Source organism: Desmodus rotundus, chromosome 3 (assembly GCF_022682495.2).
Source record: "Desmodus rotundus isolate HL8 chromosome 3, HLdesRot8A.1, whole genome shotgun sequence".
NCBI classification, from domain to species: Eukaryota; Metazoa; Chordata; class Mammalia; order Chiroptera; family Phyllostomidae; genus Desmodus; species Desmodus rotundus.
Window position 1 is genome coordinate 40,045,354 of NC_071389.1, and position 25,399 is coordinate 40,070,752.

Below are 25,399 nucleotides of genomic sequence, written 5' to 3' on the forward strand. Positions count from 1 at the left end.
CTCCGAGAAAGATATCCATTCTATCATCTATACTTCATCCCACCTATTACCGATTTAACCTATTTTATTCACTGGTTCACAACATGACTCTGCCTTTTAGGAGACTTGTTGGATCACTTTTAAAAAATAAGATTCATGAAATTTAAATTATTATAAAACTCACTAACCTCAAGAATTAAAACAATAAAAGCTAAAATATTTTGGCTATTCCAAAAAGCTGAACCTTATCTTAAAAATTTTAAAAAATAACTAAAAAGAGAAAAAAAAAGAACCTAACTGTATAGTTAAAAAAATGTTACATTTAGAAATCAAAATCAAGCAGCCTCAGGCCATTTTAGCTAAATATTACACTTCTCTGTAAGGGTTGCCAGTGAATTTTGAGGACATTTTTGGTTTGTTTGCCTTATAAACCTATGTGAAGTTGAACGGAAACCAGAAAAGTGAATGGCAAAGTAAAATACAAGAGACAGTATGTTCTTCCACTAAATGGCCATTTGTCAAACAGATGAAGAGAAGTAGATACATCTTACTGAGCAGGGTAAGGAGTAATGTGGAGAAATCATTTCGGGCGAGAGGTGACTGCTTACCATGGACTGCAGACGCTGGGCAAGTTGGTATGCTTCCACTGTATCTTTTCTGTCTCTGACTCGTACTTTGTCAACTGGATGTGGCCTGTTATATATAGCCTGTTCTGTTGGAATTCAGAAAAAACAAAACAATCTAATTTTTAAGAATTCATTTGTTAAATAGGAAGACACATCTACACTGACTATACATTGTGAGCCAATTTCTAAGTTTCTTTATACCAGAGCGTCTATGATTCTATCCTGTTCCACAATCACACATTTTATATGCCACTTAGTTCTCACATAAAAGTAATCCTATTATTTATTATAAAGAAATCTCAATAAGATGTGATTAGGAAGTGGGTAATTTGTTTAATTTTTGATTAACTCCACTTTGCTAACTTTGGAAGTCTAACACAGAAAATATGATTTCATTTTTCTTTTGGTGGCTGATGAAGTTATAACACCTTAGTTTTCCTGAAAAGCCAGCACCAATATAAAATGCTTTGGGCAAACAAAGACACTAAAACAAAGACCTCAGGGCAAACTGTAAATTTTATCTACCTCTACATAAAATCAAGTCATCTCCGACAGGAAGTTTTCTGGTTCGTTGTCTTTGCATAGACACAGACTACAGAATACTCTTCTCAAACCATGGGTTGCAAGGTTCTAATTACCTTATCACTTTGCAACTATGGCATTATCTTTCTTCAAAAGGTTTGTGTCATGCTAATAAAAGGGTACAATACATTTAAAAATATACATATTCATCACCTTTTATATTTGAGAAAAACTAGGGTGAAAAAACTTTCTTCCATGAAAAATGTTTTGGCATTTTTATTACATTTAAACGTAGAGGCTCATAAATTATTTCCTTTATTTAAGCACTGCTAGACAGCATTTCTAGTATGAATACAATATTTGCAAATTAAATGGGCTATCATTAGTTTTCATAAGATAGTTTTATTTTTACTTGATAAAGAACTGCATTCTTAAATTATTCCTACTTCTTAAGACTGCATATATTTCCTTTAAAATTATACCACCAATTTTCACTGTATGTAAGTCAAAGGGAAATATAGTTTAATCAATAAAATGTTTTACAGCAAAACCTTAATACATTTATTCCAAAATGTTATAGAATCTCTCTGAAACTCTCTCTATATACCTAAGTCTACCTGAATTCTAACATCAAGAAATTCATGGGTGCTGTAAGGATAAAAATGTCAAGTAAAAGATGTTGTTGGGTTTTTATTTTTACCACATCCAAAATTGATTGCTCCTATCAATTCGAGGTATGTATGAATCCGTCCAATACAATTAACATCCCCACAGTTCTTCAGGCCAGGACGTACTGAGGTCTTATTTAAGTATTTCGGTTTGCATATCTCCCTAATTAAGAGATGGAAGTACAATTATTTTGGATAAATTAAAACATGAAAAAAAGATTTCTGGGAAAAACTTTCAATATTTGAAATATCTTAAAAATTCACCCCCTCGCAATCTGTAAATGTGTAGTAAATACAATACTAATACATAATACCCAAGTGTACATTTTTCCTGAAATAAAATCTTTAAATGATACAATAACTTACAAGAACAGTGCAATTTTACAAGTATTATTTCTTCCCCAATATTAAATTCAATAAATTCCAGTTATCCCAGGAGTTAGAAGCTTATTTATCTACAGATCCAAATTCAAGCCTCAATATTTGAATAAAAAAGGCACTATGATAATATATTGAAAGCATTTGGTATTAGACCTTTCAAATTTTTAATATATCACTTAGGTTCATAGGCAGAATGAAAGACTTTTACTTTGTTGGACACTATGTTTTCATTGTAAAATACCTTATAAATCCTTGAAAGTTTTATATTAGTTTTTAATCATTACGTCAATAAATATTAAGTGCTAACTCTCAGTAGAAAATAGAACTAGATATTATAGGAGATTCCAAAGGAATCAAGAAATACCCAAAAGTTATGAAATAAGAGGTTTATATAAAACACATATTTACTGTATATTATTTAATGTACCCTGCTAGATGGTACAATATAATTTAAAAGTAATACAAAACTTAATTACTAAGTGCTTATGCCAGATGCTGTACCAAGAGTTACACATCCTTAATCCTTACAACAACCCTACAAAACAGGTTTTACTAGTCTCATTTTAGTAATAAGAAACAAAAAGGTCAGAGACATTAAGGCACTTAAGGAAGTGAGCCCTGGTTGGTGTAGCTCAGTAGATTGCCGGCCTGCAAACCAAAGGGTCATCACCAGTTCAATTCCCAGTCTAGGGCACATGCCTGGGTTGCAGGCCAAGTCCCCAGGAGGGGGTGCAGGAGAGGCAAGAACGCACTGATGCTTCTGTCTTTTTCTCCCTCCCTTCATCTAAAAATAAACAAAGCCTTAAAAAAATAAAATAAAAAGGAAGTGATAGGATTACAAACCAAGTATTCAGATAAATCATATAATATAGGTATTTGTTATTCAATCTTTATTTTATCTTACAAATATTTATTTTGCATCCTCTGCATCAGGCATTGTTCTAGGCACTAAGGATACAGAGATGAATAGTATAAGGTTCCTGACCTTACATTCTAATGGGGGAGACAGTCAAGAAATTAATGAATAGTATCTATTGTATTGTCAGGTAGAAATAAATGCTAGGAAGAAAAAAGGATTAGTTGATACAGTGAGACAAATAAGCAGAAACTATTTTAAATAGGGTATTTAGGGAAGGCTTCTCTAAGCAGAATCCAAATTTGAAATCATAAATTCTATAGAACTTTAGGGAAAGTAAAAAGTAGCTTGTGATGTGGGAGAGTTTCAAAAATTCCAATGAAAAGATGAGATTTTGAATGTTTTGAAAGCAAACAAAACAAACTTCACAAATGAAGGTAAGAAAGTAGAAATGAGCATGGTATAACTGACTACCAAAAAACCGTAGGAGTCTAAAAACGGAAGTCATTAACGATTATCCAAATCAAAAAGTTTTAAGCAGTACCTAGTAATCTAGTATAGAGCTGAACAAATGGTAAGGCCTCTCAAAATATCTATTCATGACATAATGATGACTCATTCATTCAATCTTTTCTCCCTAACAAACAGAGTGCCTTCTGTATCCAAGCATTGTTCTAAGCATTAGGGTCTTAACGATAAAGACAAAAACAATCTACTTTCGAGGAGCCTGCATTATCATTGGGGAATCAAGGGAAAGACAATACACAAATAAAAATGTAATATTTTCAGTGGTAATAAGTTCTATTAAGATAAATTAAAAGCAGGGTAAAGGAATGAGAGAAAGGAGATATGTGAGCTATTTTAGATAGGGTGGTCAGAGAAGGCCTCTAATTCCCCTTGAGCAGAGGAAGCAAGATTCACCAAGATCTGGAGGGGAAAACATCCAAGGCAGAAAGAAAAGTCTAGGTCAAGGCCCTGACAGGGAAGTGTGAAAATAATGGATCAAGATTATATAGACTCTGGAAATCCCTTTCACCTGAAGGGTCCTGCATTTGGCCATTCATCCTTCTATTTCCAAAATCAAAGTTAGATACCACTATAGGACTAATTTAATTTATCTGTTTTAACAGTGTGAATTAGGTAATATGGAATAATGGAGTGATTTGTAGAGTCATGACTTGCACTGAAGCCTGTCAGTGGCTGGTTGTTTATTCAAAGGCAGTCCCTAAGCCACTCCTGACCTCAGAATCAAAGACAGAAAACACCACCTGCCTGTTTTATTTTAGGAATATGATGATATAGAAAAGCTTTCTGTAAACTGTAAAGCACTATGCCAATGTCAGTTGTTCTCTGCAAGTATTCTTTACTTTGACACTGCCCGTACCCAGAACTTGTTCTTTTAGCAACCTCAACCGTCTGCAAGATCAAGAATAAAAATCTTTCTTTTAGAGTACAGCTACCCTTAAAAGCCAAATCACTTAATATTGTGTGGGCAAAATGAAGGTTACCGAATTACCAAACCTTGTTTTTCTTTGGTAATCTTCCTAGGTTACGGCAGAAGCCCTCTGTAGGATGGCCCTACACAATTCTGAAGCAGTAACGATTATGAATGTTTAATGATGCTTTAAACTATTATGAAAAATTCAAATTGTTTTCAGAGCACTTAGGCTAACAAGGTGGAAAGTTTTTTGGTTTGTTCCCCATCCCTCACTAGACAATTTAAGTTAGTACTGACAATTTAGAGGGTGAAGTTCACATATCAGAAAATTCCTGTTTCCTGATGAAGCTGGACGAAGGAATGAACAGATTACGCCAGAGGTTCAAAGTTGAGAGCATTTAAGGGAACTACTTAGGAGAATGGTTTTTGCAATCTAGCCACATTTAATGACACCATCCTTCCTTCAGTTTTCTTTCTTTGTACTTCAAAGTATGGGATAAACTAGAAAACATGTTGGCCCTCTTTCCCAAACAGTAGTGCTTTCTGTGTCTTCCTAACTCTTTGTCCTAAGAAAGTGCTCTTTAAGACAATCATCTATCCCTTTCCCTTCCAGGCCCAAACACTCATAGTGAACAAGGAGATGGACTAAGATAGCTATAGATGACAGTGTTCACCGAAGCTTTCCACAAAAGTTCCACTACGAGAAATTTTAAGTCTTGCCCATTGAAATATATTATGTTAAAGCTCTCTGGATCATTAGCATTGTAAAATACTAAATTCTGCATAAGCCTAATTTAAATATTCTAGTGTACCACAGGTTTTAAAACGGCATCTATAATATAGTTTTTCCTTACCACTGATCCAAAATGTAATTCCTAATTTTCAAATAGCGTTCTGGTGTTTTAGCTTGGCGCCCCTCAAAAAACTCAGGAATTGCTTGTTTTTCTTCTTCTTGAATAATATTTCTATCTATTTCTACTTCTTGCTCTGGTGGCTTAAGCTCTTCTTCCTCATGGTGCTCCTCCTCCACTTGGCAGTAGGACTGAAAAAGCACTTCATTATCACTCAAATCTCTGTGAACTTCACAAGGCTCTGGAGAAGGCAACAGCCCGGTATCATCTACTGTTCCATTTCCATCGTGCTTATCACAGCTTTTTACCTGTTTATTAGATTTCTGATCATTTAATTCCACTGATTTCTTGTCACTGGTGCTTTGTTTTTCAGTGCAAACTGTAATTCCTGAGTTTGAAAGTGTTTCCACCTCACCATGCTTTAAATTCTGAAGATACTCTTTGGAAGATTTAGAAATGGAATCGTCCTGAGTGGCAGAGGTGATAAATTCTCCTTGGCAGGCTTTATGACTTTTACTATTAGGGATGTCGAATAAGAGATCACTGCTAGGGTTCTCCTGGGGTGCTTGAGAAGTCATCTCATCTGCTTCATCTGTGATGTCTACTTCTTCATCATCAGACAACTTCTCAATTTTTACAGCATTCAAGTTGGGATCAGCACGGCCCCTTAAACCTGACGGTGCCCATGGCAGTGTGCTTTCATCTTCACTTTGAGTCTGAAGATCACCGCTGTTCTTCTGATTTGGTGTTTTCTTCTCTGGACCATCTAATTTTACCTTATTAAAAATCAAGATAAAACCCCATACATAATATTAAAATTTTAAAATTTAATCATTGGCAGAAAAAGTAAGATAAATACAATGTTATTAAACTGAGTAAATGTCCTTGGTACATTGTACCTTTACGGTATTTTTCTTTAAAGTATTTACTACTACATTTTAAAAGGGCAGTTACTATTTTGTTCTTCTATTTAACTGTATGAAATTAGGTAGAATAACATAATACCTGTTTCATTGGAATACTCACAACACTAAAGATATGCTTTGAGAGTTTTGAAGATAAATATCTGTAAAGTGCTTTATGGGTATAAAATACTTTAAACATAAAAACTTTAACATTAAGACTTTAATGCCTGAATTAAAAACTACTTTGTCTTACTAATTTTATTTACTTACTTTAAACATAAAAACTTTAACATTAAGACTTTAATGCCTGAATTAAAAACTACTTTGTCTTACTAATTTTATTTACTTAAAATATTATTATTAAGGATAGTTATATTCTGCTCACCTTATTTTTAAAGTACTGTCTGGCATAGCTCTTCACTTGTAAAACAGTGCGACTTCCAATTAGCTTTGCAATTTTTGTCCACCTTCGGCCAAATTTAGCCTGTATCAAAATGGAAAATACATTCTGTTTCTGTTGAACTTAGTTGTTAATATTCTAAGCAACTGCCACATTAAAAAAATAAAAGCAAACTAAAGGAATACCTCATCTTTATTTTCTAAAGCACACAGTGAAGCCTCATACACAGCTAAGACTCTTAAAAATCAAAGCCTACATTCCTCCTTTGGAATCTGGACTTATGGACACTGACCAAAATGGTTTTGAAATTAGTTTTCTTTTCATAGCTAAATAAAGATACATCACTTTTTGTATTCCTAACCATATGTATTCATATTATGATGTTCTAAATCTTAATATTATCTTAAGATAATTTAAAAGAATGTTTGAAAGGGAGGCAGGTTGCACTTTCCATTTATACCATCAACTGAGTATGTTCTGAGACTCACTTAAAAACACCTTTTTACCCAGATTCCATTTGTTACAATATCCATTATGGGTACCACAGCAGATACTATAATTACACAGATATAACAGTGAACTGACAGAAGAGTGAATCACATTGCCCTGGCCAGTGTGGCTCAGTTGGTTGGGGCGTCATCTCATAAACCAAAAGGTTACGTGTTCTATTCCCTGTTGGGTCAGGGCACATGCCTAGGTTACAGGCCCGGTCCCCTGTCTAGGCATGTCTGAGAGACATCTGATTGACTTTTTTCCCCCTCTCTGTAAAATCAATAAGCATGTCCTCATGTGAGGATAAATGAAAAAAAAAGAGTGAATCACAAATGAAGTGACCTGCAACCAACACCTCCCCACACACCTCTACTGCTGAAGGCTGTCCACCTGCCAACACTGAAGCTTCGATGAGAAACAACTAAGAACCTGAGGGAGCTCTTGTGAAATACAGAAAGGAATACATATAATTTTATAGTGAAAAGGGATTTTTAGGTATCCAGTTTATCAGTTGATACATACATAAACCTCCTTTATAACATCTCTAACACAAGATATGCTCTACTTCCCAAAGTTGCTCAAAAATTCTAATTTTTTAGAATTCTTAAAGCTGTGAAAAACAAACAAAAAAACCCTGCTACAACTCAGCGAAGTTGATCTCAGAGCAAATTTACAGGCCAGGCAGTTACAATCTGTTGTAGCAAATCATCTTCAAAGATCTGATCCAAATGATAAACCTTCATTTATACAATTACTTCTGGTATTCCTTAGAAAATGTGATATATGGAAAATTTCTTAAAACTGAAAGTGCTTCTGGGAAAGTTATAGCAAGTATAAATTAATTATTTATATCTCTCTTAACTAACACCTAGTAGAGATCAACTTATTGAAGAATTAGTTATCTTTACTTTGGGAAAAAATCAAATAGGCAACTTGACAGTATCGAACACTTTTGGAGACAGGAAAGATCCTGATAAAGTATGACCAGCAGGGATTGCAAAGGCTCGGCCACTATGAAACTTAGGAAGGGGACACTAACAAGAGGAGCAAAGAAAACATTCATCAATTTTAAAACAGAGCAAAGGGAAAGCCCTATGCCCCAAAAAGGGAAGGAAAACTCTTCCTTCATCATTCAGTACCACGTAATTATCTTCTCTCAAACCTGAGAAAATCAGTCTATTAGCACATTACATCAAAAGGTCGAAAAGGGTAAAATACAACCAATAGTTCCATGTATGTTTATGGGAAAACATTCTAAGTTTAAAATATTTGTTTATGTATATAAATAGATATCTACACACGTATACAAATAAATACCCATTTGCTTATACAGGGATAAATATCTCTGGAAGGATACACAAAAAACAGATGAAAATGGTTGCCTCAGGCATAGAGAACTAAAGGTTGAGAAACAAGTTAGACTTAACACCCTATGACTTCAGGTTCCTTTTGAATTCTGAATCATGCAGATGTATCTCCTGTAACCACTACCAATGTCAACAATAATAACCTAAAAATGCACAACACACTTGCATTGGTGCATATAGATATGGTCTTCAGTAAGGGGCAAAACACCAAAGTTGTCAGAAATCTTAAATAAATGGCTGGTTAGTTTGTTATATTATGTAAATGATAATCATGCAACAGACTGCCTAATAGCACAGGAGAAAAATCTCAGTAAGACGTAAAACTCTCAGATAGTTTTGGTATTTATATAAAAACATCACGGTCCTGGCTGGTGTGACTCAGTGGATTGAGTGCCAGCTGCAAACCATAGTTGCTGGTTGGATTCCCAGTTTAGGGCACATGCCTGGGTTGCCGATCAGGTCCCTGGTTGGGGGGTGCACAAGAGGCAACCACACACCCATGTTTCTCTCCCTCCCTTCCCCTCTCTAAAAATAAATTTTAAAAAATCTTTAAAAAAAAATCACGGAACATATAAATGCCACGGTAATGACTAAATATAAAAATACACACACATTTTATTTCCTATCATCTGTAGAAACATTATTAATATTTCAATTAGCATTTATGGATCCTACATAATTACAGAAATATTCTATATATGTAATATATAAATTCAAAATTAATTTAGCATAACATTAGGTAATATGTATCTTTAAAAAAAAAGATATAACTTATTCCCAATAGTTAAAAAAATTCTGAGTATTTTATTAAGTTTCTTCATGTTAAGGAGTATTTTCATAATTAGAAACTGAGGTGCATACTTTTCCATTATGTAACTTGTAGACATTTATATAGACCTCAGTGAAACATTCACATGAAGGAAATGTTTTGTCTTCAATTACAGCCACTAAAATATTTAGATTGTATGCACAATGCCAAATATCTGAATAGAAAAGAACTCAACCCACACAGTTCCAAATACACAAGTTTGTTTTTTCAAAAGAAAATATCAGATACCTAAATAATTTTGCCTTTTAATTCATGTAGTTGGTGTCATGTATACAGAGACAGCTCAATTTGTGGATCTTATTAGTATAAAAACTATCCAAAATATTAATCTAAATCTATTTTAATATTTTAGTAATGTAAATGAGTTAAATTCTCTTGTACGATGCTACAAACATCATCATTCTAACTATAGAAAAACTATAGATGTGATCACTGTAATTAAAAAGAAATTTCTGGTCTCTACAAATTAACCTTATAACCTTATAATTCTATCAGTATTTGCTTCTACAATTATTTTACTATAAATCAAAAATTGTTTTATTTACCAGCCCTTGTTCAAACAGCTCTTTTTCTTCTATTGTCCACTTTACTGAGAAACTAGCTGGTTTTGTAGGAGATTGTACCCTGAGGGGAAAAAAGGGAATTGCAAAAAAATTTCTGAAATGGAACGGTCCATATTTATGCACCTAAAGGTTACAGATACCCATGAACTGAATTTAATACTCAGTCCAACAATTTAAATAAATAAATAAATAAATAAATAAATAAATAAATAAGAAAGAGAGAAAGAAGAAGGCTGCAGCCACACAAGGGGGTAGATTTACCCTGTCTCATACACTTTTCTAGCTCAGGATGATTAGAAGCCCCAAAAGACATAATCCTTGGGTCTGAGGGAAGATAACACTAAAAGACATCAAAGGAAGTTGATGTGAAAACAAATAAATAGGGTTCCTCTTATTGGACACGAAGGAGCAGACATTAATACATTTCCAAATCCTAAAAGGCATGCAAAAGTTTAAATTGACTCCATAAATATCTCTCTGATTCCTTCACGTCCCTGGCTGGGGGGTGAATGTGAACATTAAGCCAGAAAAGTAAAAGAACCATGGCATTACGTTTATTGTCTTTGAAACTGCAGTTTTTGAAACTGCAGTATCTGAAGCCATCAAAAAAGTCATGAGGCTCACTAATTTAATTCAAAGGAAACCATTAATCTTTTCATTAACTTCACTTTTTGTTGTTTATTCACCAAAATGTAAAAGCCAAAGTCTGTTCAGTGCTCAAACTCTTGACAGACGCAAATCTGTAACCCTTACCCTTTAAGGGACCATAAACATTCAAGTTTATAAACACTAAATAAAAGTTAACACTGGGTTGGCCAAAATGTCTGTTACGTTTTCTCTGTGCAATGGCTCTAGTAGTGTCCCGTTGTCTTTAACTTCATTCGAAACAATTTTGTTAGATTGTATTGTGGCAGCTTTCAAATCAGCGTGCATTTAAAAAAAAACATCAAAATTGGTGGTTTTTGTGCAGTTATTTTAATTCTGAAGTGGAAGAAAATACACAACATTTTCAGTATGTTATGTTTTATTATTTCAAGAAAGGTAAAAATACAACTGAAACACAAAAATGATTTGTGCAGTGTATGGAGAAGGTGTCAAAGTGGTTTGCAAATATCTTGGTAATATTGACATTTTGGCCAAATAATTCTTTGCTGTAGGGCTGTCTCATGCAATGGGAGGTGTTTAGCAGCACCCCTGGCCTCTACCCACTAGAAGCCAATAATGGGAGACAGCCGACATACTCCAAATATCCAAATCAATAAAGGTACTGGTGAAAATGAAAAACGTACCTTTTATTTTACAGCAAAAATGTAACAGACTTTTAGGCCAATCTGTTACTTTCTTTAATTTTTGAAAGCTACAAATTCAAGTTAAATTTTTGTTTGGCATGATTGAAAATTAAATGCCAGGGCAATAGAAATCAAATTAATTCCTTATGTATTACATAGCAGATTTTAAAAGTTTCCCCTCAAATCCCTAGGACATTATCTTTTCCATAATATGAAGGAACCAAAAGAAAATTCTGGCAAATAACATTATAAAATTACCCTGGGGCATTTCAATAGGTCTACAAGAAATTTTGATTTTTTATTTTTGTATAACTCAAGATCAAGAGGGCTTTTTCACAGGCCAACTATAATTTTTGTTTAATTTTCCCACAATTTTTAATTAAAAAGATCTTAAAGTATAAAATATAAGTACATACATGATTTTTGCTGTTTTCTGCGGACTGCACCACATGAAAAAAGAAATAAGAAGTGTGTGAAGTTTTTAAAAATATTATTCAGACTTTTAAAAGTATCATATACTGACTTTTACCTCTTTGTGTATTTTTTATCATCTTCCTTTTGATCCAGCCAGAATTTTTCTGGAAGTGATTTTTTAGATAAATAATACCTGTGTAATTATTAAGGAAACCTTTAAAACAATAACAAAGTCGTACCTTCTATGTGGCATGTAAAGTAGGGACTCGTATTATATACTCATGAAAGTCACACTCGAATCCTAGCTACACCAAGTCCTCTCCAAGCTCTTTTCAGGTCTGTACAAATTTTGATAAAATTATTTGTACCTCACAGGGTTGTTATATGGATTAAATATTACATGTAAAATCTTAAAACATGGTGCCTGCATAAAATGCGTGCTACATAGAGGCTAGTCTCTCTTACCTTCCCTCTTACAAGTGGCTAAGAGAAGAAACATCTTCAATGTTCTGTTTGGTTCTTTTTTCCTAAAACATACAGTGAATGTAATAGATGAGTTTGATTGGTTGTCCAGGGTAATTTAGGACAACCAATTGTTTTCATATTTCTCAAGGTAAGAGAAGAATTCAGGGTTATTCTCTACCTTAATAAAAATAACAGGTCAAATCTACCAGAAAGCCTCCCTCTCAAACTTCTTAAAACTGGCCTCTGCAATACTTTTAATCAGAGATATTCTTCACTAACAATTACTGACTGTATATCGTGTTATGTCAGGCACTACTCGAGGTTCTAGGTACCAAAGACAAAGAAACAAGAAAGCATTATCTCTGTCCTCTAAGAGCTGACATAGCTTTTACTCTCATTTCTTTTTCAGATTTGGAAGTGAACCAGTGACTACTTAAGAACTGATTAATCTAGAATTACCTTATTCGATACATTAGCCCATAGCCACATGTATCACTACTTAATACTTAAAATGCGGCTAGCACGAACTGATATGTACTGTCAGTATAAGATACACACTGAATTTCAAAGAGTATGAAACAAAGAATGTAAGACATCTCAATTATGTTTTTATGTTGATTAAATGTTGAAATAACATTTTCAATATACTGGGTTAAATAAAGTATATTGTTAAAATTAATTTCATCTGTTTTAAATGAGGCTACTGAAAAATTTAAATATGCCACTCACACTATTTTTCTATTAAAAGCAATGATACAGGCTATAATGTCTGGGGAGGTCTAGAGGGTAAGAAAGCCTAAAGAGGGTTAACCTATGATGATCACAGGTATGGAGACACTCTGAAACGAACATAGCAATAATTAGGAATAAGAGGAATAGATAAATTTTGGCTTAAAAGGAGGTAGAAATCTGTGAAATATAGATGAAAGAATTAAAACTAAAATGCTACTCATTAGACTATTATTAATAATCTCTATAAATCATAAAATCAGAAATAATTTTGTTCAAATCCTCTCAGTCTACATATAAGAAAACTGAGTTGCAAAGGAGTTAAAGTGCCAACATCATATACACATGAAAGAAATTTGGACAAGAAGCTAGTGGCTGAACCATGGATAAGAAGCCACAATTGCTGGGAGGAAAAAATCTTTATCCTTTTGGATTTGTTTTGTGTTTTTTCCTTAGATTCCTCTCACGTAACACCTGTAAGTTGGTAGAGTAAAAAGTGAGAAATTTTACATATTCTAGTTCTATGTCCTTGAACAAATCAGCATCTCTGAATTTCAGATTATAACTGAAAATGGAGAACTGGACTACATGACTTTGGACTAAATGTTCTAGCTAACTTAAAACGTTCTTTAATTTCAAATCAATATTCAGACAGTATAAATTAGAGTTAGCTGACAACAGAAACTAAAAAATATTGAGTCATATTTCACACTTAGCAATGAAATAGAACCAGAAGAATAAAATGCACCTTGTTGCATAGATAGGTAACATATTATATAGTAGCAGTATGGGGCCAAAAATCATCCATCTAATAATTACTAGTGGTCTCTTTTGTAAGTTTTGCATTTAGAGGTTTTTATCCCTGAAATCTTTTCTTCATAATCATTAAAGGATACTCTTCTTCCAACAACATTTTCTCAATGACAGCTCTGTTCTCTTCACTGATGGTGTTATCCAGAGTCCAAGGCTATTAAAAAAGAGAATATATTTTTCTTTTTATTCACTACTTCTTGACATTATCTTCTATATTTTGCTAAATGAAGATACACAATGATATGATTAGCAATAGTAACAGCTCTCATTTACAGAGCACGACGACGTCCCTTTGACCCCCTCTGTAGCTCTACGAGATAGGCACTATTATACCCATAGCACTGCTGGCGTTTCAAGTGGAAGAGCGGAAACTTGACAAACAGGTCTGTCAGATTCCAAGGCTCAAGCTCCTATCTATGATAAAGTAATAATGGCTATCGTGTATGAAACACTAGTTGTGATCAGCATTTTGCTAAATACTTCACCTATTTCCAAAACTCACAATTCTTTTTTCCTTCCTTGAATGATCACACTCATTTTCAACTCTCAAAACTTAAAAAATTTTCAGCATAGATCTCTTCTGCAAGGCTCTATCTAGACTATTATTGCCAACTACCCCCTCAAAATTTCCACTAGGTATCTAGTAGGCTTCTTGAATGAAACATTTAAAATATAACTAACCATCCATACCTTCCTTCACCTGATTCTTCCCCAGCCTTCCCAGTTTTGTAAACAGCACTACTTGTCACCAAGTTATTTCATCTAGAAACCCAAGATTCATCCTGGATTCTTTCCTTTTCTCTCAGTCCCATATCCAATCTACCAAGCAGCTCTACCTTCAAAATAGATTTTTTTTTAAAAAAAAAATATTTATTTATTTATTAGAGAGAGGGGAAGGGAGGGACAAAGACAGGGAGAGAAACATCAATAGGTTGCCTCTCATAAGCACCCCAACTGGGGATGGAACCACAACCTAGGTATGTGCCCTGACTGGGAATTGAACCATGACCTTTTGGTTTGAGGGACAACGCCCAACCAGCTGAGGCACACAGGTCAGGGCTCAAAGTGTAATTTAATTAAATTTGTCCATTTCTATCTCTTCTGCCACAAACTCAGGCAAAGTTACCACCAAATCTTGCTTAGATTACTCAAATGTTTCCCAACTGGTATCTTGATTCCATTCTTGCTTCCTGCAAATATGATGGAACTCTCATCTGCCTCTCGAACCTTGTCATAACTGTCATCCCCCCTTATCATATTTCAGACACTGGCTTCCAACCAGAGCCTTTGTGCTGCTATTCTTTCTGCCTAGAATCCTTTCCTCAACTCTTCACTTACCTGCTCCTCTCTTTCCATTACTTTTCAACTTAAATGCCACCTCCTCAGTTTCCTTCACTGACAACTTTATCTCAAGTAGGTTCCCCATCCTGTTACTCCCAGTCAGCATCTAATGTCCTTTATGATTCATATAATCTGTCTACTGGTTTATCACCTGACTCTCCTTTAGACTATAAGCTCCTTGAGAACAGAACCCTGTCTGTCTTGATTACAGTTGTAACCCCCAAATCTGCCTTAGTGTCTGACACATAGTAAGTACTCAATAAATAACTGTTAGATGAGGAAATGAACCCTGCAATGTTCCCCACAGTTCAGCTGCTAAAACTGAGGTTCACAAATCTGGTAAGTGATAGAGCAAGGATCTGTATCTAAATCCAGCAGGATCCATAGTTGTTTTTCAACAGGAAATTTTTCAAATCAAAAGAAATAAGTTCCTGCTATTTTTATAGTTAAGAAAAATGTTTCAATATATTACCTCTGTGAGTGCAAAGAACTAGCACCAAATTGAAAAAAAAAAAGGGGGGGTACTCTGGATAATGAGTAATAGTTTAACATACTTGATATTTTCATAAAATACTTACAATAAGACTATTCTCAGTTCTCCATGATGAATCAAGATAGTGATCTTGTAAAACAGATGCTGTATTTTCATTGCTTCTGTAATAATTAAGGAAATAGGTATAAAAGTGATATTATACCAGTTAACATATACAATTTACACAGCAGTGACTGGCAGGTTGAGATTTAACCAAATATTTAGTTCCCTCCTCCCCTTAACAAACAGATTTAACGTTGCAGAAATGCCTGCTCTACCTCTTCGGCCTGTGAATATATATATAGTGGCTATATATTTTAATTGCTAAACATCAAGTCTGTTCACTTCTTTTGTTTCCCAAGAATAAACAACTTCATGAAGAAAAAATACCCCAAAGCAGCAACCACACATGCTCTATGGCCATGAACCAACACTTCAGATTTCTTTTGAGGAATATCCATGTGTATGTAGACAATTAACCTCACAATTAATTCTTTTAGTTCTATCTAAAACATAAAAGCCACCGCCAATAAATAGCACCACCCTTACAATGGAAAAGAAAACAAACAAACCCAAGAGTGGAAGAACCAAAATAGAATATACTTCAAGAGGGATGGTACAATGAAGATATAAGAAAGTGTGATGTTTTAGTAACAATTCATATAATTTAACAAATTAATTCTAATCTTCAATTAGTCCCACAGTGTTTATAATGAATTGTGGAGCTAACAGACTATCCACAATAAAATAAAAGCCATAATGTCTCTCAATTGTTGGTGGCAAAAAGGTTTAACTCAAGTGTCCACCCTGACTTGGTAGGGTCTACCAGAAATGTGAAATAAAGGGTTCTGAGACTTGTATCAGCAGAAGGAAACCTTTACTTGACTACCTAGGTCTGCCCAGAGTGCAGGAGGTGAGACTGGTATCACTTCAAGTTTACTTTAGAAATCTTTTGACATAGTATCCCTCAATAAGGATTAGCAACATCCACAACTCTTGTGTGTATATCTGGACACCTACCTGAATCTCCATAGGTACCACAAATCAACATGTGTAAACCTGAGTTCACTTTCCTCTCAAATATGCTACTCTCCCATCATTACCTATCTCAGTCTTTGGCATCTCCATCCTCCTAGAGCAGAGGTGTCAAACTCATTTTCACTGGGGGCCACATCAGCCTCACAGTTGCCTTCAAAGGCCCAAATGTAATTTCAACTCCTCAACAGTTATGGAGAAGTTACATTTATACAGCCCTAAAATTATTTCAGCCCTTTGAAGGCAACTGTGAGGCTGATGTGGCCCCAGGCGAAAATGAATTTGACACCCCTGCCCTGGAGGGCCAAACAGATTCAGAAAGCTGGATAAATGAATCTGAAGCTCAGGAGAGATTTGGGTTGAAACCTGTGCCTGCCTTTATTTCCTCACAATGTATTAATACATTCAATTTGTTGCCAATTCTTTTGCTTCTCCCTTTTCCGAATCCAGTTCTTACACTATATCCACACTGACCTTAAGTCTGAAACCTTTCCTGCAATTTCAGACCGTATAATTTTCCCTGGTTAACTGCAAAGGATAAAGTTGACAAGTCATCCAGCTTCTACCTTTACCTTTTCCACTTATCTCCATCTGACATATAGAGGTTTATTGTCCACTTCATCTAGTAAGAATGTTGGTTCTATGAGAGCAAGGACTTAGTTTTGGTAACTGATATACCCAGAGCTTTACATACAAAAGGTGCTCAACCAGTATTTCTTGAATGAATGAACAAGGTAGGTGAGGTACGGGTCACACAGGTCTCTAGGAGTTAAGGAATGCAGAAAACTTTATCACAAAGCCAACTGGGGATTGAAGAAAATAACACGTTCTGATCTGGATGTAAGAAAGAATGCTCTAACTTCAGGGAAGAGTAGAAGAATCCAAACAGACAAGGAGCAGTTAAGAGGGAGTGATAACATAAATGCTAGAAAAAGGTGACAGTAACTCAGATTGTCGGGCACAAGCAGTGTGAACAGGAAGAAGTGAACACATTTGAAAGACTGCTTAGAAGGACAGACCCTTTATAACTGATGGAAGCAGTGGAAGGAAGGGGTAAAGAAAAGGGTACATGCAGGTCTGTTCCTTGGGTGACTGGTTGCATGGTGCCATTTATTGAACTAGGGAACCTGGAGAGGCAGGTTTGGTGGAAGAAGTTTATAAGCTGAGACTGAAATGCTTGTGGAACACCCAAGGGCAAACAGATTCAGAAAGCTGGATAAATGGATCGGAAGCTCAGGAGAGACTTGGGTTGGCAGCAGATGTGGGAAACAATGTGCACGTATTAGGTTAACTTATGAAACTACAAAAGTGGTCCAACATTGACAAAATTTCCTATTGTCCAACCCAACAGATAGAAATTTAAGTCTTGAGTTATGATATCACCAGGGATTGTGTGCTTACTGAGTAGGAGTCTTATGACAAGACCCCTGGGAACATTACGATTTTAAGAACAAGTGAAGATCCGAAGGATGAGGAAAAAATGGTAGGAGAAGAAGGGAAATCAAAAAGTTTCAACGCCACCTTCTAGCTTTGGTACTGAGATTTAGTAAGTGCAAACTCTCCTTGACTTATGGTGGAGTTCTACTGGTGCTGCAGGGGAGCCGGTTTCCCTGAGGGGGTCAAACCATTTAAAAGGGAGTTAGCGTAACCTGAAACACACAATTGTTTAAGTAGCAGTTCATCTAAAATTAGCATAACACTAAAAGTGGATAAAATAATTAACTCAGTATACTCTTAGATTTTAGGTTATATGATAAACTTTTAATTCATGTTCTAATATTATTAAGTCTAGTAAATCCTCCACGTTATAAGGACTTTCCTCCTTTTTCTAAACAGACACTGGTATGTCCTGATAAACTCAACAAAGCTGAAAATCCCCTAAGTCAAAAAAAATGCATTGACTATACCTAACCTAATAAACATCACAGCTTAGCTTTAAATGTGCTCAGAACAAAATAGCCAAAAAACACTAACAAGACAGTTCACTGTAGAGTATCTGTTGTTTACCCTTGTGATCCAGTGCCTAACTAGGATTTGTGGCTTGCTGCCAACACCCAGCATCCTAAGAGAGTACTATACCTGCATATCACTAGCCTGGGAAAAAGTCAAAATTCAAAATTTGAAGTATGATTTCTATTGAGTGTGTATTGTTTTTGCACCACTGTAAAGTTAAAAATCATGTCAGGGGGCACTATCCCCCAGAATATAATGTTGCTGATACTCCTCGGAGTTGGAAAGGCAATGACTCTGACCAACAGGAACCTGTTATCTTCCCTGCATAAAACTAAGATGCCAATAGGTGCCACCAGTAGACCTAAGGCTCACACAGAGCAAGAAAAAAGAGAAAGGAAGGAAAAAGAGAAAAGGGAGAAAAATTATATACAATCAGAAAAATAATGAAGAACCTACAGAAAAGAGTTAGAGCCAATGTTCTCAGATGATCTTTACCGTTTCCGAGGTTAACTTATTTCTGGCCTGTAGGTAAGTGTCCTTGCCCACTTATCTCACAGATTTCTTACAAAAAGTAAATTAAATCATGCATGCAAAAGCGCTTAGTCAAGATTAACCTGACCTACAGAAATGGGGGCAATGATTGTTATTAAGGCTCTCTACTCATTTTGTATAGCTTTGGACTGCTCTGCCTAAAGATTTTTAGGGAAAATGACCATATATTTAATTACTCGACACACTTTTTTTTCATTGGTTTTTAGAGAGACAAGGAGACTGAGAAACAGTGATGTGAGAGAGAAGCATCAACTGGTTGCCTCCCCTGGCCCCTACCTGGGATGGGAACCAGGGATCAAACCTGCAACCCAGGTACCGTATTTTGCCACGTATAACATGCACATTTTTGCCCAAATTTTTGAGGGAAAAATAAGGATGCGCATTATACATGGGTACTACTAATCCCGTATCTATATAAATATTTTTAATTATTTTATTTATGCTTATGCATTAAAAGTGTAACTCTAGAAAGCAAAAACGATAACCATATGCAAAATAATACCCTGGAATACGATCATCAATTTTATATATAAATAAAAAATTGAATTTAAAAATTAAAACAAAAGATTTTCTTCCTGAAAGTTTGGACCAAAAATGTGGGTGCACATTATACATGGCAAAATACAGTATGTCCCTCAACCAGGAATTGAACCTGCAACCCATCAGCTACAGGACGAGGCTCCAACCAACTGAGCCATACCAGCCGAGGACAATTACTCCACACATTTTTACAATGTTTTAGAGTTCTTGAGTGCTTTAAGCCCTCTTTGTCCCTCATGGGCAGGGTTAGTATTCTTTCTCACCATTTCCAGAGGCCCTAATATTAGGTCGGACCATATGAAATTGACGCTTTATAGGGCAAAAATGGTCTAAGATTGGAAATTTCTCATGGTTCAACCTACTCAAGTTCTACTGAAGTTTTTCCAGTTACAAGCAACATAACTGGCTGAGTTGGAACCAAAGTTTTGACTCATCAGTCTAGGTCTCTTCCATTACTAAAAGAAGACTCTGGAAGCACATTTTAAAGCTGGTATGCATCAATGTCTTACTGGGAAAGCAAGGGGTCAAAGAGCTAAATCGCTCAAGCTGGATGGTGCCGTTTAGAAACCACGTAGGCCTGTTATGCAGGAATCGGATGAGTCCTCACCGGGTCCTACCATAGCATCCCTGAGGATAACGGGATGCTAAAGAACACATTTACAGAACGTTTTCCATGTGCAAAAATGCATCCCTAATTATTTCGTTTGTTCTTCACAATAACCGTATGAGGTACATACCATGACTGTCAGTTTACACATGAGCTGTCAGAGGCTGAGACAAGTTAAAGGTCTGGCCCAAGGCCTCACCGCTATTAACCGGCAGGGCCAGCCAATGCAGGGGAAGCCAGAGCTATCCAACTAAAGTCCTACCCTGATCCTTAAAGTCAAGCTGCCTCTCAGGAAGTTTTCCACAATTATCCCCTAAGTGGAGGAGGAAACCGGTGGCCAATAGGAATGAAACGACACGCCCAAGGTCACACGGCTTACAAATATTGGAACAAAGATCCCTGAGCTCAGGTCCCGTCCAGGGGCCTCCCTGGTTCCAGTTATTGTCAGGCAAGGGCGAGGGGTGGATTTTGACGTGGAGGTAATGGAAGAAGGAATCTAATTGTTGGAGAGAGTGCAAAGTGCTAGGCTAAGTCGGGGCCCTCACAACATCCCGGTAAAAGGTGAAAGGGCCTTCCGACCCTAGCCTGGGGTACCCCGCTGCAGGGCTCAGGAGTAGCGGGCTGGCGGGATGGGCGCGGCCCTCCACCCGCTGCCAGGATCCCGTGACCCAACAGATGTTCTTCCGCTTCCCTGTCCGTTGACACGCCCGCGGCCTTTCTAAGTTACTCCCCGAAAATACGCGCCCCTGCGCGCCCAGGTCTCTGTGCCTCACCCTGGCTGTGCCGCCGCAGCCACCACGTCCCCTTCGATATCCACATCCGCCTCCTCAGCCGCCATGATGGGACCTGACCCCGCGTTCTCCCGAGAGATCCCGCGAGAGGTGGAAAGCCAGCGGGCGGGAGTGTACGCGTCACGGGGCGGAGTTAAGCCTGGTCCAGTTCCTCCGGAACGCAGGATTCCAGAGCGGAGGGCTCCCCAGCGGCTTGGGGCTGGGTCTTTTGACTTTTGTTGCCGTTTAAAAACTTGGGAAGTTGTCCAGGCTTGGGCTTTGAAAAGATTGTGGACAAATACTTTGGCCCCTCAAGCCTGTCATTTGTAAAATGAAGGTAATAGTAAATAGCTCTCTGGAGTGTGCTTTGAACTGTGAAGGTGGCTGCAGTGAGGGACCCTTACCTGCTGGATTCTTTCCTTCCCCCCCCTTTCCTTTCCTTTCCCTTCTTTTCTCCTTCCTTCCTTCCGAACAACTATTTAAAAATTAAAAACATTTAAGAATGTAACTTATGATTCCATATTTTATTTTCTAGAGATCTTTACAATTAATTAAAAAGTCACTCTCATGACCGTTGATCTTCACAATAACCCGGTGAGGTCGGCCGGACTGGTGTCATCAGTTATACTTCACAGATGGGAAAGTGAGACTCAGAAAGCTGAAAGGACTGTCAAAGGATACACAGCTAGTCAACAAAAATAAAATAAAATGCGACCGGAATCCAGGTGTTTTTGGCACTATGGAGTGCTCACCTACAAATTATGCGTCAGGAGCTGTGAAAAATAAACACCATTTCTCTCAAAGATTTTATGTCCTCTGAGGAAATTAGATACTGGTCCTCTGTATTCTTGTACCTTAGCATCCCTCACTCACAGTATTGTAACTGTTCACTTCTCTGCCTCCGCCACAAAACTGGATTCTTTAAGGACAAAGACTGAATCTGCTAGTCTTTATACTACTAACATTCAGCATGGTGTCTGACACATAGTATGTGCTCAATAAATATTAAGCTGATGAATGAATCAATTAATGGAATGAATGCACTTCCCATACTACTCTCAATTTGTTCCATCTCACTGTTGTTTGTGCTCAGGGCGTAAGATTGCCTGCACTATGAATGTGATGGCAGAAGATGGAGGGAAAGATTTGTAAGAAGGGAGATGCAGTGCTCAGAAACTAAATATTATTTCATCCTTAGGCCAACATGGGGATGCTCTTTCTGTTGTTAAAGGGCATATCCAATGACCAGTCCCAATGGCAACTGGAATGCCTACCACAGAGTACATATTCTAAAAGGTTTGTTGAATTTAGTTAAAAGCCAAGTTTAGAAAGATGTACATGGCCAGATAGTCAAAAGAGGCTGTAGAATAGAAATGCCTTTCATTTGATCTGGCAGATTCCCACTGGCCAGACTGGGACGGGAACACTGGTAGTACTGTCTAGAAATACATGATATCAAATACTTCCTAGACCATAACACAAAATACTATGTGAACAGTAGCTCTTGCAACACTGCACTGAGCTTTCTGGCTTGGTGATAAGGATCAGTAGCACTCAATATCTGTAGAAGAAAGGAAAAGCCTGCACAGAATTCAAATATGCCCCAAGACCTTTAGAGTAGTCCGATGCCTCCCCATACATAGCCCACGTGATGCGCCCAGTTAGTTGGCTTTATGTGAAACAGGCACATAAATGTCTAGGCTCGATCCGACCTGCCAGGATAGGACTATAACCTCACAATCAGGTGAACTCCTGACGCCTGATCTATTTAAAATTTCCTGTTCTAGAGGTCTGCAACTCTGCAACTTGCTTAAAGATCCATTTCCTCACCAAGCAGTTTGGAAGTGGAATGAGGAATTCAGAGTTCATATTTCACAATTACTTATACTTCTATTGTGCTCAATACTGGGGAAATGACATTGAACAAGACAGACTCAGTCTCTGCCCTAATAAAGTCTATCAAATATACAATTTCAAGATGAAATTGTATATTTGATACAGGGTGTTGTGGGATCCTGAAGGAGGGGCAGTTATTCCAGAATGAATCCTCTTCTGTACCACATTTTTGAGGATGATATTGATCAGTCAAATTTTGAGAGCATTGCTCTAGATAGACTCTGGGGAATACTAAGTAGAAATTCCTCTTCCCTAAATTGGAGGAAGAACCAGGGGAAAACATTGGAAGGAGTAGTGCAATGCTCAGTACTCACAAAAAGCCAGGCAGAGTATTCCCACAGGCCAGACTGGGAAAACCTGATGATTCATGGGGTCCTCCTGTGATAACTCAGAAGGGTATTGTCTAAGTAGATTAGAATAATTACCTCTAGGTGGAGCACTGCTCTGGTATTGCCCAACAAATCTTAAAGACAAGATCTGAAAGAATAAACGGCAGGTTAATTGCATCTCCACTTCCCTCTCCTCCCCAAAAAAGCTTAAGAATATTTGTAGGCATACAAAAATATCCAGCACCCAACACGACAAGATTCACAATGTTTGACATCCAATTACTAGGCATGTAAAGAAGTAGGAAAATATGACCCATGATAAGGAAAAGAAATAAATCAGTTGAAACCGATCTAGTACTGACACGGATGTTAAAATTAGCACACTAAAACAGTTATTACAACTGTATTCTCTGTGTTCAGAAAGTTGAGACATGGAGAATATAAAAAGAATGAAACTGAATGTTTTACAATTAAAAATACATTGGGTTGGATTAATGGAAAATTAGACATTGCAGAAGAAAGGATTTGTGAACTTAAACACATAAAAGAACTATTCAAAATAAAACACAAGGAGAAATTCAAAAATTTAATATATAAACAAAACATCAATGAGCTGTTCAACTCCAAGCTTCATAATATATGTGCAAGTGGAGTTCTGAGAAGTGGGAAAAACATTTGAAGAAATAATAATTGAAAAAAAATAAACTGTACACTTATAGATCCAAGAAAATCAAGGAACCCCAGACAGATGAAACATAAAGAAAACATCACTGAGGCCCATTATAATTGCTCAAAAACCACAGTGATAAAGGGGGAAACTCTTCAAGAATGAAGGCATGTTACCTACAGAGGGAAAAGATAGGAATGACAACAAACTTCTTGTTGGAAACAACAGAGGCAAGATATTAAATCAACATCTTTAAATGACTGAAAGGGAAAAAAATCAGTCAAGTTAGATCATTGTATGCCTAGTAAAAATATCTTTCAAAAATGAAGGCCAAATTATGTATTTTTAAGACACAAAACCTGAAGGAACTCATCATTGACCTATTTTTTACTATAAGAAATGTTAAAGGATACCCTTCAAGCACAGGGGAATGTCAGGTGTGAATCTGGATATGCATAAAAGAAAGAGCACATGGAATGGTAACTGCATTGTAAAAATGTAAGATTTTTCCTTAGTATTAAATTTCTTTATATGAGAATCAACTGTTTAAACAAAAATTATAATAATGTTGTGTGAACTTTATAACATGTGTATAAGCTAAATGTATGACAACAATAATATAAAGTCCAGAAATGGGGAAATGCAAGTATATTATTGTTAATTATTATACATACATGAAATAGTATTTCAATATGTTATCACTGTGATGTATTAAATGTGTATAACATAAACCCTAAAGTAATCACTAAAACAACACAACGAAGTTTGAATATTAACAATGAAAATGTATTTATATATTATTTGTATTGTTTTTTTAAAGAAAGCAATAAAGAGAGGGTTGCTAACTTGCCAAAGGATGTAGAACTAGGAGTTGTTGGAGCAAGAATCCAAACAGAAGCTGGCTTCAAAGCTCATGTCGCCTTCCTCACACCAGACTGTACCTCCAGCTTATATATGTATCAAATATGAATGTTTTCAGTCCTTGGGGCAACAGATAATTGAACCTCCAAGATTATAAATAAAGAACATCAGACTGTCTTTGGAGTGAAGTGGTGAATTCACCTCATCAGGGCAGAGGTAGCCAAGGAACCTTAAAGAAACAGAAGGACATTCGGGCCCAAATGAATTCACACATCTACACATCTAAATTCACAGTAGCACATGCCGTCAGTACCTGTCCAAGCAATGTCCAAGAAGAAGGAAGCTGGAGTCTTTCAGGTTTCCAGTTTTAGTGTGTACAGAAAAAAGATGCTAGTATTTTACACCTATTAGCCAGACCATCTATATGAGAAGTTAAGTGCCATGAGAGGAGGGACTTTGTTTTTTTCATTGCTTTATTCCTACTACGGCCCATAACAGTACTGGCTGCATAGCGGGCACTCAATAAATATTGTTGAATTAATGGTCACAAAAGGCCATGACTAATAGCACGAAGCCATTACATTAGAAACATATTTAACTCTCCTTGTTCTGATTCCACACTCAGAAAGCATCCTTCAGAGTTTGTGAATTATATTCCCACAGAAATAAGAAACTGGACCGATCGTACTGATGTGAGTTTTATAGACACATGGCAATCAAGGTTTTCAA

General features: G+C 36.4%; 1 protein-coding gene across 4 annotated transcripts in view; it reads right to left on the reverse strand.

The window, feature by feature from the left end:
* Positions 1-21,005, reverse strand: part of MYSM1 (Myb like, SWIRM and MPN domains 1) — a 36,509-nt gene extending 15,504 nt beyond the window's left edge. For 3 of the 4 annotated variants that reach the window (XM_024571047.3, XM_045204222.2, XM_024571046.3), the window contains exons 1-10: positions 20,921-21,005; positions 15,507-15,582; positions 13,671-13,741; positions 11,696-11,773; positions 11,583-11,606; positions 9,860-9,938; positions 6,612-6,710; positions 5,325-6,097; positions 1,828-1,958; positions 588-691 (exon numbers count right to left, since the gene is read on the reverse strand). In XM_024571047.3, coding sequence (XP_024426815.2) covers positions 588-691; positions 1,828-1,958; positions 5,325-6,097; positions 6,612-6,710; positions 9,860-9,938; positions 11,583-11,606; positions 11,696-11,773; positions 13,671-13,741; positions 15,507-15,582; positions 20,921-20,985 — 1,500 coding nt within the window. In that variant the 5' untranslated portion in view covers positions 20,986-21,005. The remainder of the gene's footprint in view (positions 1-587; positions 692-1,827; positions 1,959-5,324; positions 6,098-6,611; positions 6,711-9,859; positions 9,939-11,582; positions 11,607-11,695; positions 11,774-13,670; positions 13,742-15,506; positions 15,583-20,920) is intronic. The other variant, XM_071220933.1, reaches the window with a different exon arrangement.
* Between the last annotated feature and the right edge of the window lie 4,394 nt (positions 21,006-25,399).